Source organism: Grampus griseus, assembly GCF_964374135.1.
Source record: "Grampus griseus genome assembly, chromosome: 5".
Classification (NCBI taxonomy): Eukaryota; Metazoa; Chordata; class Mammalia; order Artiodactyla; family Delphinidae; genus Grampus; species Grampus griseus.
The window spans coordinates 69,964,194-69,979,907 of record NC_138998.1 but is presented as its reverse complement, the minus strand read 5'-3'; the positions used below and the strand labels follow the sequence as shown (position 1 = coordinate 69,979,907).

The 15,714-nt window shown below is 35.7% G+C and overlaps 1 protein-coding gene across 5 annotated transcripts in view; it reads left to right on the top strand.

The window, feature by feature from the left end:
- ATP13A3 (ATPase 13A3) overlaps positions 1 to 15,714 on the top strand; it is a 79,548-nt gene that overhangs the window by 40,977 nt on the left and 22,857 nt on the right. For 3 of the 5 annotated variants that reach the window (XM_082655687.1, XM_082655688.1, XM_082655686.1), the window contains 15 exons: positions 30 to 180; positions 2,780 to 2,896; positions 3,506 to 3,523; positions 3,669 to 3,822; positions 3,919 to 4,039; positions 7,620 to 7,744; positions 9,432 to 9,607; positions 10,127 to 10,249; positions 10,328 to 10,407; positions 11,146 to 11,188; positions 11,277 to 11,386; positions 11,697 to 11,793; positions 12,673 to 12,745; positions 14,385 to 14,562; positions 15,212 to 15,408. In XM_082655687.1, coding sequence (XP_082511813.1) covers positions 30 to 180; positions 2,780 to 2,896; positions 3,506 to 3,523; positions 3,669 to 3,822; positions 3,919 to 4,039; positions 7,620 to 7,744; positions 9,432 to 9,607; positions 10,127 to 10,249; positions 10,328 to 10,407; positions 11,146 to 11,188; positions 11,277 to 11,386; positions 11,697 to 11,793; positions 12,673 to 12,745; positions 14,385 to 14,562; positions 15,212 to 15,408 — 1,763 coding nt within the window. The remainder of the gene's footprint in view (positions 1 to 29; positions 181 to 2,779; positions 2,897 to 3,505; positions 3,524 to 3,668; positions 3,823 to 3,918; positions 4,040 to 7,619; positions 7,745 to 9,431; positions 9,608 to 10,126; positions 10,250 to 10,327; positions 10,408 to 11,145; positions 11,189 to 11,276; positions 11,387 to 11,696; positions 11,794 to 12,672; positions 12,746 to 14,384; positions 14,563 to 15,211; positions 15,409 to 15,714) is intronic. The other 2 variants (XR_014296832.1, XR_014296833.1) reach the window with 1 other exon arrangement.

Sequence of the window (15,714 nt, the reverse complement as noted above, 5' to 3'; positions counted from 1 at the left end):
GAATCTAATTCAGTGAATTTTCTATATAGTTTTCTTTTGCCAGAAGAAAAGGTTTGCAATGAGATGTTGGTAAAGTCTCAGTTTGTCGCTTGTATGGCTACTTGTCATTCACTTACAAAAATTGAAGGAGTGCTTTCTGGCGATCCACTTGATTTGAAGATGTTTGAAGCCATTGGATGGGTAAGTTCAGTGTTTTAAAGTACAATTAATTAACTTTAGGAAAATAGTAAAAATTAACTTGCAAAGAATTGTTTCTTCACATTGTTTTGACAGTGGTCTGTCTTGTACCATAAAAGGAACTATGTAATTTCTTTTTTTTAATTAATTTATTTATTTTTAAATTTTTTTTTATTTTGGCTGCATTGGGTCTTTGTTGCTGCGCATGGGCTTTCTCCAGCTGCGGCGAGCGGGGGCCACTCTTCATTGCGGTGTGCGGGCTTCTCATTGCGGCGGCTTCTCTTGTTGCAGAGCACAGGCTCCAGGCACGTGGGCTTCAGTAGTTGTGGCTCGCGGGCTCCACAGCGCAGGCTCAGTAGTTGTGGCTCACAGGCTTAGTTGCTCCATGGCATGTGGGATCTTCCCGGACCAGGGATAGAACCCGTGTCCCCTGCATTGGCAGGCAGATTCCCATCCACTGCGCCACCAGGGAAGCCCTGTAATTTCTAAAGTTACATCGCTGGAGAGATATTTATAATTGTCTAAAAAGTCTGTTTTAGTAAAATTGACTCATTCAAACGACCTTTAATAGAGGATGACCTGCTCAGGGCCCCGCTTCATGTTTACAAGAGAAAGCAGGTATCAGTATCTTGAGGCAGTAGGTCTAAGTCAGTAAGAAGATCTCAGTGACACAGTTCGTTGGGCATAGGGCAGAAGTATAGAGTGGGCATGTGTCTTCAGTGCTCTTTTGTCCCCATCCATGTACTACTTCCTGTGTCCTTACTCTCACACACGCACACACGCCTGCGCAGAGGTTTCTGTCTGTTCACTTCGTTCTGTTTGTTTTGTCCTTGATTATTTTAATTTCTGAGTGCTCGCTTGTGTTCTCTGGTTTGTTTTCTCTGTTCTTCTTTTATAGATGTAATAACAGTTTGTTTTTAAAGTTCCTTTCTTGCTTCTGAATTTTTAATTTTCTCTGGGTCAGGTTTTCTTCCCCCGCTTCCTATATTAATCTTCTCCTTTATGCTTTTAGAAAAAATTGAGGTGTCATTGACATCTCCTTCATGCTTTTGGTTTTCATTATGCATCTTGATGGTACTTTTATATTTAAGAATGAGGGTCTGATTTGATAGTTCTGGGTAGCTGCAACAAGGTTTTCATCCTTGTTCATATGTATGTTGGTCTGTTTGCCTGAGAAGTGTCTTCCCTGAATGGGAAGGCTGACTGGGGGAGCCTGTTGTGTACTGAGGGTGGGGCCCCTTCAGCAGGCATTCTTCAGTTTCAGGGGAGCAGAAGTAGTCTTTAGGTTGCTTTCCCCGCCCACTCCCCCAATGCTTGCACATGCAGTACTCTGGAATGCTGCCCCTCATATTAGCAGCCCTTCCTCCTCTCAGGTAGGTAGTTCGTATCTGTAGAGCATGACTCCTGGGTTTTTTGGGGGGTTTTTTTGTTTCTTTTTGCTTTGCTCAGCTATTCTGGCTGATAAGAAATGTTCCCACCTCTCCTGTATGTCCTTTTGTGTTTATTCTGGGCTACTATTTCCTTCATTGCTGTATCCATCAATATGTTTCAGTCTCCTTGCTTTGCTTTCTGTTTACTTTTACAGGGTTGTTTCTTTTTGTGTGTGTTGTTAGTATTTTGAAAGGGAGGGAGATGAGTGAAGAAGTACTCTGCCACTTTCTGAAAGCCCACAGTAAATACTCATTAAATTTAATTCCTTAAAGGAGACCCACTTCATTTATAAGGAGTAGAACAAAGTACAGCTGATTCATCTCTGATATTCTCTAAAGCCGTTCTCCAACTGAATAGATTTTCAGTAGATTTTTTGTTCTGTATGTGAATCTTTCAAAAAGTGGGTTTAAATAAGTAAGTTTGTATAATAGCATGCTTTTTTGACTCTGAGATGCTTGATCTTACCACAGAGTATCTATGGAATGTTTTTACATAACTGGGCACTACTATTATTTTATGTGATTAATACCATGTAAGGTGTTAAAATGTTTCTTAAGAACTGTGTAAATTGGACACAGCTCTCTTCCCCTTCATTTTCCCGTTGATGATTCCTTCACTTATAGAGCCAAATTAGTTGTATTGTCATGTGCGTGTATTTAATACAAGTTTTTGATAGAATTTTTCACCAGAAATATTTTAAAATTAAATTTCAAGGAGTTAGGATAGTAGTACTTTAATTAGACATATTCAAGGTGGGGAAACTAAATTCACATCTTTGTTCCTCAGAGTGCTCTTGACCCAGTGGTTCTGCTAACCGTATCTGAGTTCCACATATTTTTGAATCCTCTTCTGTTGGCAGAAAGGAATCCCTGGATGATAGACTGACAATTTTTGGAACTGCAAGGACCTTCTTTATCTTGCAGAAGTAGTCTTTAAACTCAACTGGTTGTAGGAGCAAAATTAGAGAAGTTTTTCTCTATTTCTTTACTAATCTCTGTCTCCCCTCTGCCATGAGTTGCTAGGACTTTAACTAACTAGCTTTGTTTATATATTGTTTTACTTTTTTTTTTTAACTTAACTGAAGATAGCCGTAATATTTCATTTTAAAATGGAACCAGTGAATTGAATTTATGAATTTCATGGATCAATACTTTGAATATTTTCCTTTCAGATTCTGGAAGAAGCAACTGAAGAGGAAACAGCACTTCATAATCGAATTATGCCCACTGTGGTTCGTCCCCCAAAACAGCTGCTTCCTGAATCTACACCTGCAGGAAACCAAGAAATGGTGCAGAATTGTTTTAAGCTAGATAATACTGTTGGTGCTCACATTTTGTCCTCATTTTAAAATATTGCTGGAAGATGAAGTCACATGTCCTTTTTCTAACTCTAATAGAGATATGAATATGTTTACTGCATTTATCAGAAACTACACCTGGTATGTTGCAGGCCTTCTGTGTAAAACATTGAGATTCAATTCTCAGTACTATTACTTTTTTCCTATATACTGAGTGGCTTAGTGCCTTGTGATTTAGATGCATGGTGGTTAAGACTTTTAAATTGCATCTGTATTCCTGGGACTTAATAAAAATAATATGTGAAAGGCTTTATTTTTAGGGTAATTTTTAAATATGTTCCTATTAGTTTATGTTAGAACTTAATATTTTAATATTTCTAGGATAGCAGAATGTTTTAAAATACTCAAGAATATACTTTTTTAAGAAATGGGAGGTGGTAAAGAAGCAATCTTAAAACCTGACTTTGAAATACTCCGAATTCCTTACTGTTTTCCAAATAATGTTTTGTGGATGTGTAGTTAAAATTTTTTTAGCTTGAGTGTGTTAATGGACTTAATTTATACTATTACTTTATTCTTTTCGTCTTGTTTTATTTTTAGGAGCTGTTTGAACTTCCAGTAAGTGAAGAATGTTTACTTGTTACCTAAGTATATCTTTTAAAAAAATTTTTTTTTTAAATTGAGGTATAGTAGATATACTTGTGTATCTGTTTTAATTCTTAAAAAATAATAAATGGTTTGTGCATCTTTTGAAATTACATAGGCTATTTATGAGATAGGAATTGTTCGCCAGTTCCCATTTTCTTCTGCTTTGCAACGTATGAGTGTGGTTGCGAGGGTGCTAGGGGACAGGAAGATGGACGCCTACGTGAAAGGGGCGCCGGAGGTCATTGCCAGTCTTTGTAAACCTGAAACAGGTAAGGAAGCAGCTAGGCTTTGAGTGAGATTCTGTTATTTGTGTAAGCTTGTAGTCACAATCCTACTAATGACCTTTATTTTCTCCTTCTTAAAAGTTCCTGTTGATTTTGAAAAAGTTTTAGAAAATTACACCAAACAGGGCTTCCGTGTGATTGCTCTTGCACACAGAAAATTGGAGTCAAAACTGACATGGCATAAAGTGCAGAATATTAGCAGGTAAGGTTGGTGAATGGTTTTTCTACAGCTTTTCCAATAAAGCATCACTTATGTTTATAAAAGTCTTGTACAATAATTTATATTCAATTACTATTTATTTATTAAATATTTATTGGATATATGCAAATATGTAACAGTTCAATGTTTGTTTTAGGCAGTTGAGATAAAAGTACAACTCTCTGGAACTACTTTTATTTTTTTAAAGCTACCTTACCTTTAAAATATTTATTTATTTATTTTTTGGCCGTGTTGGGTCTTCGTTGCTGCGCGCGGGCTTTCTCTAGTCGTGGCGAACGGGGGCTACTCTTCGTTGTGGTGTGCAGGCTTCTCATCATGGTGGCTTCTCTTGTTGGGGAGCACAGGCTCTAGGCACACGGGCTCAGTAGTTGTGGCTTGCGGGCTCTAGAGCGCAGGCTCAGTAGTTGTGAGAACGGGCTTTGTTACTCTGTGGCATGTGGGATCTTCCCAGACCAGGGCTTGAACCTGTGTCTCCTGCATTGGCAGGCGGGTTCTTAACCACTGCGCTACCAGGGAAGTCCCTCTGGAACTACTTTTAGTTTATTTGTTAGATATTTATTGAGTGCCTGCTATGTGTCAGGCATGTTTTAGGAACATAATTATGTTTTTGGTAAACATAATTCTACAGAAGTTTATTTTTCCCCAGTGATCTACAGTTACTCCTTGGTATTTGTAGGGGATTGGCTCCAGGACCTGCCTCACGGATTCAACTGTGAATTTTGTAGTACTGTAGTATTTATTGAAAAAAATCTGTGTGTAAGTGGACCCACACAGTTCAAACTTGTGTTGTTCAAGGGTCACCTGTACTTGCTTTTGCCCAGTAGCTGAAACCAAGTATCATGAGTCACAATAACCACACCCTCCCACCCTCACCCGCAAAGGTCAGATGGCCATTACCAGTGTCACGTTTACTTCCAGTTATAGCTATGGGTTTCACATTCAAGGATTGTCACTTTTACTATAACTGATAACAGACCGACCTTTTGAAGATAACACTTTTGTTTAGGAATATTTCACGGGGTACCTAGCATTTTGTAAGCAGAAAGAAATATTTATTGGCTATCCTGCTAATTCTGCCTATCAAACAGACTTTTCTTCTCACATCCCTGCCCTGCTGCCATTGTCTCTAATTCAGGGACTCAGCTCTTTAGTCCAGTCTTTCCTATATCTAATCTGTGTACCACACTATATCTACAGAGAGCTCTTTAACATTCAAATCTAATACTAGTCTTCTACCTGGAATTCTTATAAATAGCTCCCCATCATCTACTGGCGGAGTTCACAAGCAAGAATATGAATCAGGAAATAAACAACAGAATACATACTTAGTTAAAAAAAAAAAAGTAAATGATTCAAACAGCTAATTATCAGAAAAAGACATGCAAATGGCCACTGAACACATGAAAGTGATAAGACACTTCAGTCTTGGGGAACTACAGAATTAAACCACAGCAAGACATGACTTCTTTCTTAAGGTTTACAGAATTGAAAAGATTGATGATATCAAGTGTTAGAGAAGGCTTGAGAAAATTTTAACAACATACTGCTACTGCACTATTGTAAATAACATGCATAGTACCGATCAAAATCTCAACTTGCTTATACAATTTGACCCAGCAAGTGCAGTTCTAGGAATCCAGCCTAAAGAAATATTTCTATGTGAGCATAAGGTTCAAATTTAAATAGTATAAATAACATGATATGATAGTGGTTAAATCCTGAAGTATTAATACTTCTGTTAATTATTCTAAGCGCATTATGTGAAAAGGGTAGGACAGTGTTTATAGTACAATCCTGTTTTTCTGGATGAGGACTAAAGGAGTGGAGTGGATAGCCAAATAATAACTAAAAGTAAAAACAACTTTAGGAATTCTACCTATTAAAACAGAATACTGGGGGAATTTGGTCTAAGCAGGGACGTTTAAAAAAAAAAGACAGCGGCAACCAAATGATCTGATGCATGCATACGTGTGATTGGGAGCCACACGTGTAAAATATCATACCCTAATTCCTACGAAGGGAACATGAAGGGTTGTCTTTCTCTACGGTTTTGCCTTTTACCACCTCTCCTCCCCCACCTTAAAGACTGAGAACTGAGTTGCCTATGGTTCTTGAGCCTGTCTTTCAGGCATCCTTCTGTGCCTTGGACAGGCTGTTCCGTCTGTGCAGAATACCCTACCCTCCCTATCAACCCTTCTCTCTCTCTACTCCCCTTCCTCATCTTTCAACCAGGATCTTCTCTGTGTTTCCATTCTACCTGTAGGAACAGGTTTTGGCATTTCTCTTACAGCTTGAACCTGCATATCTTGAATTGAATATTGTACTGTTCATTAACTAGAGGGCAAGATTTCCATGACCTGTATCATTCCTAGTAGAGTTAGGAAACCAGCTGCAGCCAGAAACTAGAACCTCAGAGGAAAATGGTTACAGAGCTTTGACCCAGTAGTTTCACATCGGTACAGCTTTGTGCTTTGAATTGCATTTTCAGGCTTCAAGGCTTATTTCTCCTGTTACCACCAGCAGGATAATTCATATTAAGTTTTCTAACTATTCTTCTAATATCTTTACCACTCATTGTGTAATTATATAATTTCAAAGATGTTTAGATTTTGTCGCTGTTTACTTAAGCACCCTTATTTTGAATTTTGTGTAGAAAAACCATTTGGTTATTGCAAGTCTGAAATTTTGGCCCCTATCTTCAAACCCCATTTTCACTATTGAAAAGAATATTTCTGTGATATAATTTTGATAGCTTTAGATTTTTTAAGAATGCAGCTGTCACTGAACAGACTTCATCTCCATTGTAGTGCTGAAGCACATATTATTTTTGCATAATCCCTTTGCTTGCATGTCTGTTTCCCCACAAAAGGGTCTTGAGAGTAGAGATCATGCCTTTTCATCTTTGACCTCCCAGTGATGAGTGTACTACTCGGTGCACAGTAGATGATCAACTATTTGAAGAAATAGCATCTTGATAACTATTGAATATTAATATTCTAAAAGACCCATCTCTGGATCCTGAGTAGATCTCATTGTTGGACTACTAATAGTTTTTGTATCACGCTTCCAGCATCAAGAATTTGATCAAGAGTTTTATAAAATTCCTCAAAGACTTGATAATGAATCCAGTATAACTATTGAATGTGCCTGTGTACAGTTTTTCCTTTTCTCTTAACATTTAAATTAGAGTATATTCGATGGGGAACGGTAAAAAATAGATATATTTTATGGTCATTCATTTTGTAGGTAGGATACAAGATGAATATTCCTTAGTACTAGAAGTATTTAGTGTCTTAGACAAAGGTATACATTTCCTAAGGATCTTTATATGCCCATGTTTCAAGGGTAAAATTTAATTTCAAAATGTATTTCTTGGGAATTGTTTTTTCAGATTTAAGTTCATTGAGATTGAACTCATAAACTTATACATTTATGGTTTATTCAGCATATAAAATGTTTTAATTTATAATTTTTGGCTATTTTAAATTGCCTTATCAACATAAAATGAACAAATACTTGTTCTCTTGACTAAATCATTATGTTAAAATTTCTTTTTCTGCAGAGATGCCATTGAGAACAACATGGATTTTATGGGATTAATAATAATGCAGAACAAATTAAAGCGAGAAACCCCTGCAGTACTTGAAGATTTGCATAAAGCCAACATTCGCACTGTCATGGTCACAGGTTAGACTTTATAAAAGGACACAGAAAAAAATCGAGTATGACTCTTAGAGTTCAGGTTATCTAATATTGAGGAATGATGAGTTAGTTATAAAAGCATACTTATTACTGTTGATATATAGCTCCATCTAATACCACACTATTATCCTATAACTCAGGTAATTAAATTTATTATATAGTTGCTCCATCTTACATTGCCCTATTTCAGCTCTGAATACTTTTCCAAGATAGAGGACAACTTTACAATACACTTTGGAGGTCTAGCAAATCTGTATATAATAAGTATAATACAGTAGTGAAAGGCACACTGTAAATATTTAACTGCTCTTTTTTGTTATCTCTCTTTAATCATATATTTCTTATAGCAGTTGTTTTACTCTGCCTTGTGTTAGTTATTTGTAGATTTGTTTTCTCTATTAGAATATAAGATTCTTGAGGGTTAAGAATATGATTTACTTATTTTGAGACTGTCTGTAATTTTTAGAACTGTGCCACATACATGGAAAATGATTAATAGATATTTGTTATAATTATATTTTTATATATAAGATAGTACATTTATCATTGTTTGTGTGTAACAGTGAAAAGAGCCATTTTTTGGTTTCTTTCTTGACTGCTACATCTAAATGATTCTCCTGGTGTTTATCATACTGTTATGATCAACAGTTTATCATACTGTGGATAATATTAGATAATTCCTTTCTTAGTCATATGAAATTGTGGCAGCTCTTAAAGTGTTTTTTTCTTAGTAAATAATCACATTTAAGATATTCACTTTATGGCATTTACGTGTACAGTAAGACATATGGAAAAAGCTTGTGTACATTTTTATGTTTTAGACTCTGAGATCCATCTAATACCATACTTATTACCAGATAGCTCAAGTAACCAAGTTTATTAGCATCCCAGCAGTTCTTGGTTCTCATGATCCTGCTTCAGAGCACTTTGTCTGTATCACTGGCCCTTGTTTTCCTGCCCCGGACAGAATATGGCATTGTGTCTCAAGGATCTGTCAGGTCATAGGAAGACACGCTTGGAAATAGTGTGTGGGAATTGAAGGAAGAGACAATCGTGCCCTTCCATTCTGGTAGCAGTGGGCTCCCCAGACCTTTGCCTGCTTCTCCTGTACATCTGCATTTTCCTCTCTTGATCTTGTCTTTACAGTGTCTTTAGTTCTTTCCTTTCGTGACTGAGAAGTTGTCTATCTTGCTTCTCTTTATATCTTATAAAGATTGTATTCTTGTTACTTTGCTTATCTTTTTGTTTTGTGTAATCTTACTTTTGTAACTCAGTTTTTTCTGTGATGCTACTCTCATATTCTTGAACAGATTACCAGTCACTCCCAGGTTATTTCAACAATATTTATTGAGCACTGTGCCAGGCGTTGAATGGGTACCACTAGTCCATGACTCAGAAAGATTGAGACTGTATTTGTCTTTAAAAATTGTGGGTGAGAATGTTCTGAATGTTTAGTATCTATGTGCTTTTGAATTATTTGAGGCTTCTTTTGATATATATATATATCCTGATTTTATTATTTTTAAACTCCAAGAGTAAGGACCATACATTGACTTCATTTTGCCCAGCCCAGTAATGGGGACTGTAGTAGATTCTCAGTAAGATTCTTGTTGTTTAATGCATTCATGTTTCTGTTGTAATGTTAATGTATTTTCAATATTTTGAAAATTAGGTGACAACATGTTGACTGCTGTCTCTGTGGCCAGAGACTGTGGAATGATACTACCTCAGGATAAAGTTATTATTGCTGAAGCATTACCTCCAAAGGATGGGAAAGTTGCCAAGATAAATTGGCATTATGCAGACACCCTAACACAGAGTAGTGATTCATCAGCAATTGACTCAGAGGTAATATCAAGTAGAATTTTCTTTTACAAAACTTGCTTGTTTTAATTTATTCTGAAAAAATGTGCATTAAAAACACAACAAAAACTCAACAAAAACAGAAGCCTGGGCCATCTCCTCAGAGACTGATTCATTAGGACTGGGGCAGATGTAGGTCTCTCAGTGTTTAAATTTTGATATTTAGCCAAAGTTGAGAAGCACAGTTTTAAAGTATAAGAATCCCAGATACTTATCCTATTTTAAAAGTAGTGGTGAATGATGCAAGTGATCCATAATGTTTAGCTCATGGATCATTTCAAACCGAAGCTGATATTTAGCCTTCCTTAAGTTTTATTTTTTAAATAAACAATATAGACAGATTACCTTAAAACTGAATTTTCTTTTACTTTCAATAAATGTTAAACATTCAGTTGTCTTGTGTAAAACATCAAATGAAAGAATTTAGTTTTGGATCAAATATATTTAAAATAGGATTGTGTTACTTGGTTTGGCTAAATATTGTTCTGAATGTCTTATACACAGGCTATTCCAGTTAAATTGGTCCATGATAACTTAGAGGATCTTCAGGTGACTCGTTATCACTTTGCAATGAATGGAAAATCATTTTCGGTGATACTGGAACATTTTCAAGACCTTGTTCCTAAGGTTAGTGATTTGGGTTATGTATGTGTTCATACAAATACACTGTGAACAGTATTTTAAAGAAATTTATATCTTTTCCAGTTGATGCTACATGGCACTGTGTTTGCTCGTATGGCACCCGATCAGAAGACACAGTTAGTAGAAGCATTGCAAAATGTAGAGTAAGTATTGGTGGATTTTGTTTTTGTTTTGGTTTTTTTGGGGGCCCTGCTGCGAGGCATGCAGGATCTCAGTTCCCTGACCAGGGATCGAACCCGTGCCCCCTGCAGTGGAAGCACAGTGTCCTAACCACTGGATCGCCAGGGAATTCCCTGTTTTTTTTGAATTGTAGTTTTGTTTTCAAAACAAGAAAAGTAACTAATATTTCATGTATATAAACTTGTCACCTGTAAGATAGGTAAGTGCCTCTTTAAAAGAGGCTCATCTGCTTATTTATTTAGGTAAAGTACAATATCCACCATTCCTTTTCTACGTGATATCCGTGAGGATATCCTTCACTCTTGAATGATAGAAGTGATGTTATACTTTTAGTAACTAATTATGTTTCAAGTTTTTAAGGGAGAAATCTTTACTGATAGCCTTAAAAGTAAGCGTACTAAAGACTAGGCAGGCCCAATCTTTGCTCTAAACATTAGGAAACTGAGATGCCAAAATGATAAACTAATGGTTGCCCATCTTGTGACAGTACTGGAGCAGTGACCCAGGTCATTTGACTTGCAGGCTGGTGCTGTTCGCAAAGCAGCATGCCTGTGGTCATTGTAATGAAAAAATTCATTAGTCCCACTGGGGGAATCGGGGTCTGTCAGCTCTTCAAAATACTGTGTTGGAGGAAATCTTAAGTTAAAAGTTGTATGTTTTTAGAAATTAATCAAAATCTTAACATAATTTTTGTTTCTTAGTTACTTTGTTGGGATGTGCGGTGATGGGGCAAATGATTGTGGTGTAAGTATAGATTTTGTGATTTGTAGTTCTTTCTGTGGCCTAAATCACATGCACAAAACGCAAGTAATTTTATTCTTCAAACCATTAGGCTCTGAAGAGGGCACATGGAGGCATTTCCTTATCAGAGCTCGAGGCTTCGGTGGCATCTCCCTTTACCTCCAAAACTCCTAGTATTTCCTGTGTGCCAAACCTTATCAGGTAGTATACATTGAAAAACTTCCCATTATCTTTTTGTAGCTTGCTCTAAGAATATAGAAAAAAAAAAAGTCATAGAAAGTAATTTGAATTTGTTTTAATGGTATGTTAGTGTATTTGATCTATAACTCTCTAGCAACAGATTGATTGCTACTGCTCATTTCTTCCAGTTCTACTTTGGCTAAGTTCTTTTGGTAAGAAAAGTGCTTTGTTGTAACGGTTGAATGTTGATGTTCATCTGTCAAGATATAATTGTGGTTTGGAGGAGGCATTTAGAAAACTTCTGTTCACATGCCAACATTTGTTTTCACAGGGAAGGCCGTGCTGCTTTAATGACTTCCTTCTGTGTGTTTAAATTTATGGCTTTGTACAGCATTATACAGTACTTCAGTGTTACTCTACTGTATTCTGTGAGTACTGACATTGCTAACAGAGATGGTATTTAAATTAAGATATTGAGCATATATATTTCAGTTTGAATGCATCCATTAATTGTGGAACTTAAATAACTAGCATCTGTAAATATTCCTTTAGTTTACTATATTTTGAGTAGCAAATTGAAAATCTCATTAATCTGGAAGAGCATTTTCCTTAACTGTGGATTCGGCCTTGTGAATGAAAGATGATTGTATTCTTTTTTTGCCTTTAGTGCAGATTGGACATCTTTTTAAGAACTCTTCAAAATGTCAAGGTGTGACATACTTTAGAATTGCAGTTAACTTTGCTATCCATTTATAAGGAAAGGCCAGAATGAGAAAAGATGTTTCAGCTGTAGTTTTAGGACTTGTATAAACAAGTGATATCCCTAGGTACTCCATAGGTTTTGTAGTTGAAGTGATCTCACTTTAGATTTTTCTCTAAATGAACATTGGTGAGATCCCAAGGAGTCTTTGTGAAACTATCCCCTTTTACCATTTGTGGAAAGTATCAGGCGGGGTGGTGTTAGATATTAAGGAAGCTTCAGGATACTAATTTTCAAGAATGTCTAAATTTTGTGAGTAGAAGTTTGTGTTTTCTTTTTGCCAAAAAACTTTTAAAGTTTTTATTGAATGAATTTTTTGGAGCTACTTTTTATACTAATATATTAAATTGAATTTTGCAAATATGTTATATTTCACTAATTTAAAGGCAAATCTGTTCAATTTTTAAGCATGTCCAAGTGTCATTTTGAAGTTGTCATTTAAAACCAGGGAGGAAAAATCTAATAAAACCAGGGGGAAATGGTATAAAAGTGGTGCTATAAAAATAGTTCCTGAACACTAACTATTTTAAAAAAATCCCTTCTCTAGATCTTAAGTAACCTAGGAGACTTCCAGTTTCTCTTCATTGATCTGGCAATCATTTTGGTAGTGGTATTTACAAGTGAGTATTTTGCTTTGTTATTGTTTTTAAAGCATATGAAATTCTGATGTGGCTTATTAAACTTTGGTAAATTTACATGAACAGTTGTAACACAGTGCATATCTCTCCATTTTCCCTGTAAGTATGTTCTTTTATTAGTGGTTATTTATATTTTGCCCCGTTTGTTTTATTCTTTCTCCATTTTTTTCTGAAATATTTGAGAATATGTTTATGTTATCATGACCCTTTGCCTCTGAATGTTTTAGTATATATTGCCCTAAACAAAGTCATTTTCTTATACAGCTAAACACAGTTATAATGATCAAGAAATTTAACACTGATAGAATTTTACCTAATCCATACCCATATTCAGGTTTTGTTATGTGTTCCAGTAAGGTCCCTTATACCTATTTCGCCCCCCTAGTCCAGGATCTAGTGTAGGCTCATTAATTTCATTTAGTTATCATATCTCTTTCGTCATCTTTAATCCAGAATAGTATGTCAGCCTTTTGTGGGGGGAGCTTCTTGACGTTGACATTTATGAAAGAAGATAATCCAGTTACCCGAGTTTGTCTGATGTATTCTCATTAGACTCAGGCTATGCATTCTTGGCAGGAATACCAAAGAAGTGATGCTGTGTCCTCCTGAGTACATCATATAAGGAGACAAGATGTTGATTTGTTTCAGTATTGGTGATGTTAACATCAAAATAAATGATAATGGTAATGAGATATGATCTATTTAATCAAATGAAAATTCATAAGTCCATAGTGGAAATAAATAAGTGATTGGGAGAGAAGGGAAAGCTCTTCCTTACAGTAAAATGCTAACTAATAATACAGAAGGAATGATTGGCTTATACTATGGAAAGACCCTTGTCTTACTGACATCTTAGGCCGGCTGCGTCTTCACTGTGGGGGACTATTGTGTGTGTCATAGGATGCTTACCAGTATCTCTGGCCTCTACCCACTGGATGCCAGTAACACTCCCCCATTTGTGACACCCAGAAATATCTCCAGACATTCCCATATGTTCTCTGGGGGCCAAAATCACTTTGGTTGAGAACCACTGAGTTTGACAGTCTTTAGTGGATGCTACAACTAGTGAATGAAAGTTGATAAGGAACAGGATTTTTACACAGTCTTAGTATCTTTCTACAAATTACTTATTAATTACAAAGAGAAAAATTAGAAACACTACAGTGGAGAAACTTGGTGGAACACCTTAATAAGCGATCAGAGCCTTTTTTTTTATGTTACTGTTATGTTTATATAGCTTCAAACCTTTGTTAATATCTTTTTAAGAGGAGGAAATATGTATTATTTTAGCTGTAGCTTTGCAATTAAAGATTCAGAAATAAACATACAAGGGTGGTGATGATATATGCTAATATTTACTATTCTTTTTACTTGTACTAGTGTTTCCTTTGAGTTTCAATAGACTAATGTAAAAAGTACTCCTGAGCCATTTTTGAAAAAGCCTAAATTGTTTACTTTTACAGATTATTTAGATATGTATAGCATCTGGCTTGTTTTTTGGACATTTTTCATGCTAAATATTTGTTAGAGAAAAACAGGTTTTTTTTTCCCTAAATGTTCCCAAATGAATCTGACAGATGAATTTAGATATAAACCTTTCCTCTCTTTCTTCTCAATGTAGTGAGTTTAAATCCTGCCTGGAAGGAACTTGTGGCACAAAGACCACCTTCAGGTCTTATATCTGGGGCTCTTCTCTTCTCCGTCTTGTCTCAGATTATCATCTGCATTGGATTTCAATCTTTGGGGTTTTTTTGGGTCAAGCAGCAGACGTGGTATAAGGAATCGCATCCACATTCAGAGTAAGTTGGTCAATCCATTAAAAAGTATGTGTAAAATGTATGTAATATATATGCATGCAAAAATAAGTTTAAAATTTATGTAAAAATTGCATGCAGCTTGACTAAGCACTTAAATAATTTGGCCTGTATTTGACTTTATCTGTAGGAAGGTGGTCAGGCCAGGTCCTAATCACTACCAAGATGGGGACATTGGACCAGTTTCTTAATTTGCTGCTGAGCCTTGCTTTCCTTATCTGTAAAATAAGAAAGTTGAAATTAATCACTAGGGTCTGTTCTAAACCCAGAATGTTTGTGTTCCTAACTTCTCTATCCCCAGTTTGGGAAACGACATTTAAAACCTAAAAAAATTTAAGTAAAGCTATTAAGTGGGTCTTTTATTTGTTTATGGGCAGAGTGTTTTCCAGTTCACAAATTATGATAACATTATTTTAATCAATTACACAAGGTCTGTTTACCTTTACTATGCTAATATTACTCCCCAAATTTAAAGAATGGGGAAAGGGTTAAGTAAGAGAGGCTTATTAATTAATGAAGTTTCTTACTTTCTTGTAATTTTTTAATTGATTGGAATGTGACTAGAAAGAAAAACTGGTTTCCTTTGGGAAACATATTGTGTTTACTAATATAAAATCTTTTGTGTGTGTTTTAGTACACAGGAAGCTTTTAATACAACAGGAAGCCTATATGGGAATTCTTCACATTCGTACAATGAAACCAATCCTGATAGACATAATATAGAAAATTATGAAAATACCACAGTGTTTTTTATCTCCAGTTTTCAGTACCTCATAGTGGCAATTGCCTTTTCAAAAGGAAAACCCTTCAGGCAACCTTGCTACAAGAATTGTAAGTTTGGCATTTATTGTGATTCCCATCCTGCTTCCCTTCTTTAAAAGTAATGCAAGAGTAGAGTTAAAACTGTCCTTTCAAAGTAAAATAGATCTTCACAAATAGAATGAACCTAGTGATTTAGATGTTTACTGTCTTGTTTTATTCTCATGGTAGCTGCCACCCTAAGTTTAAAATTAAAGCCAGCAGTTCTAAACATTCCTGGTTTTCACATCCTATTACTTCTGGCTCCAACTTTTATTTTTACAGCCCATTGCAAGGAGAGTTAGAATTAGAAGCAGGAACAGAGGTTCCTCAGTTGGA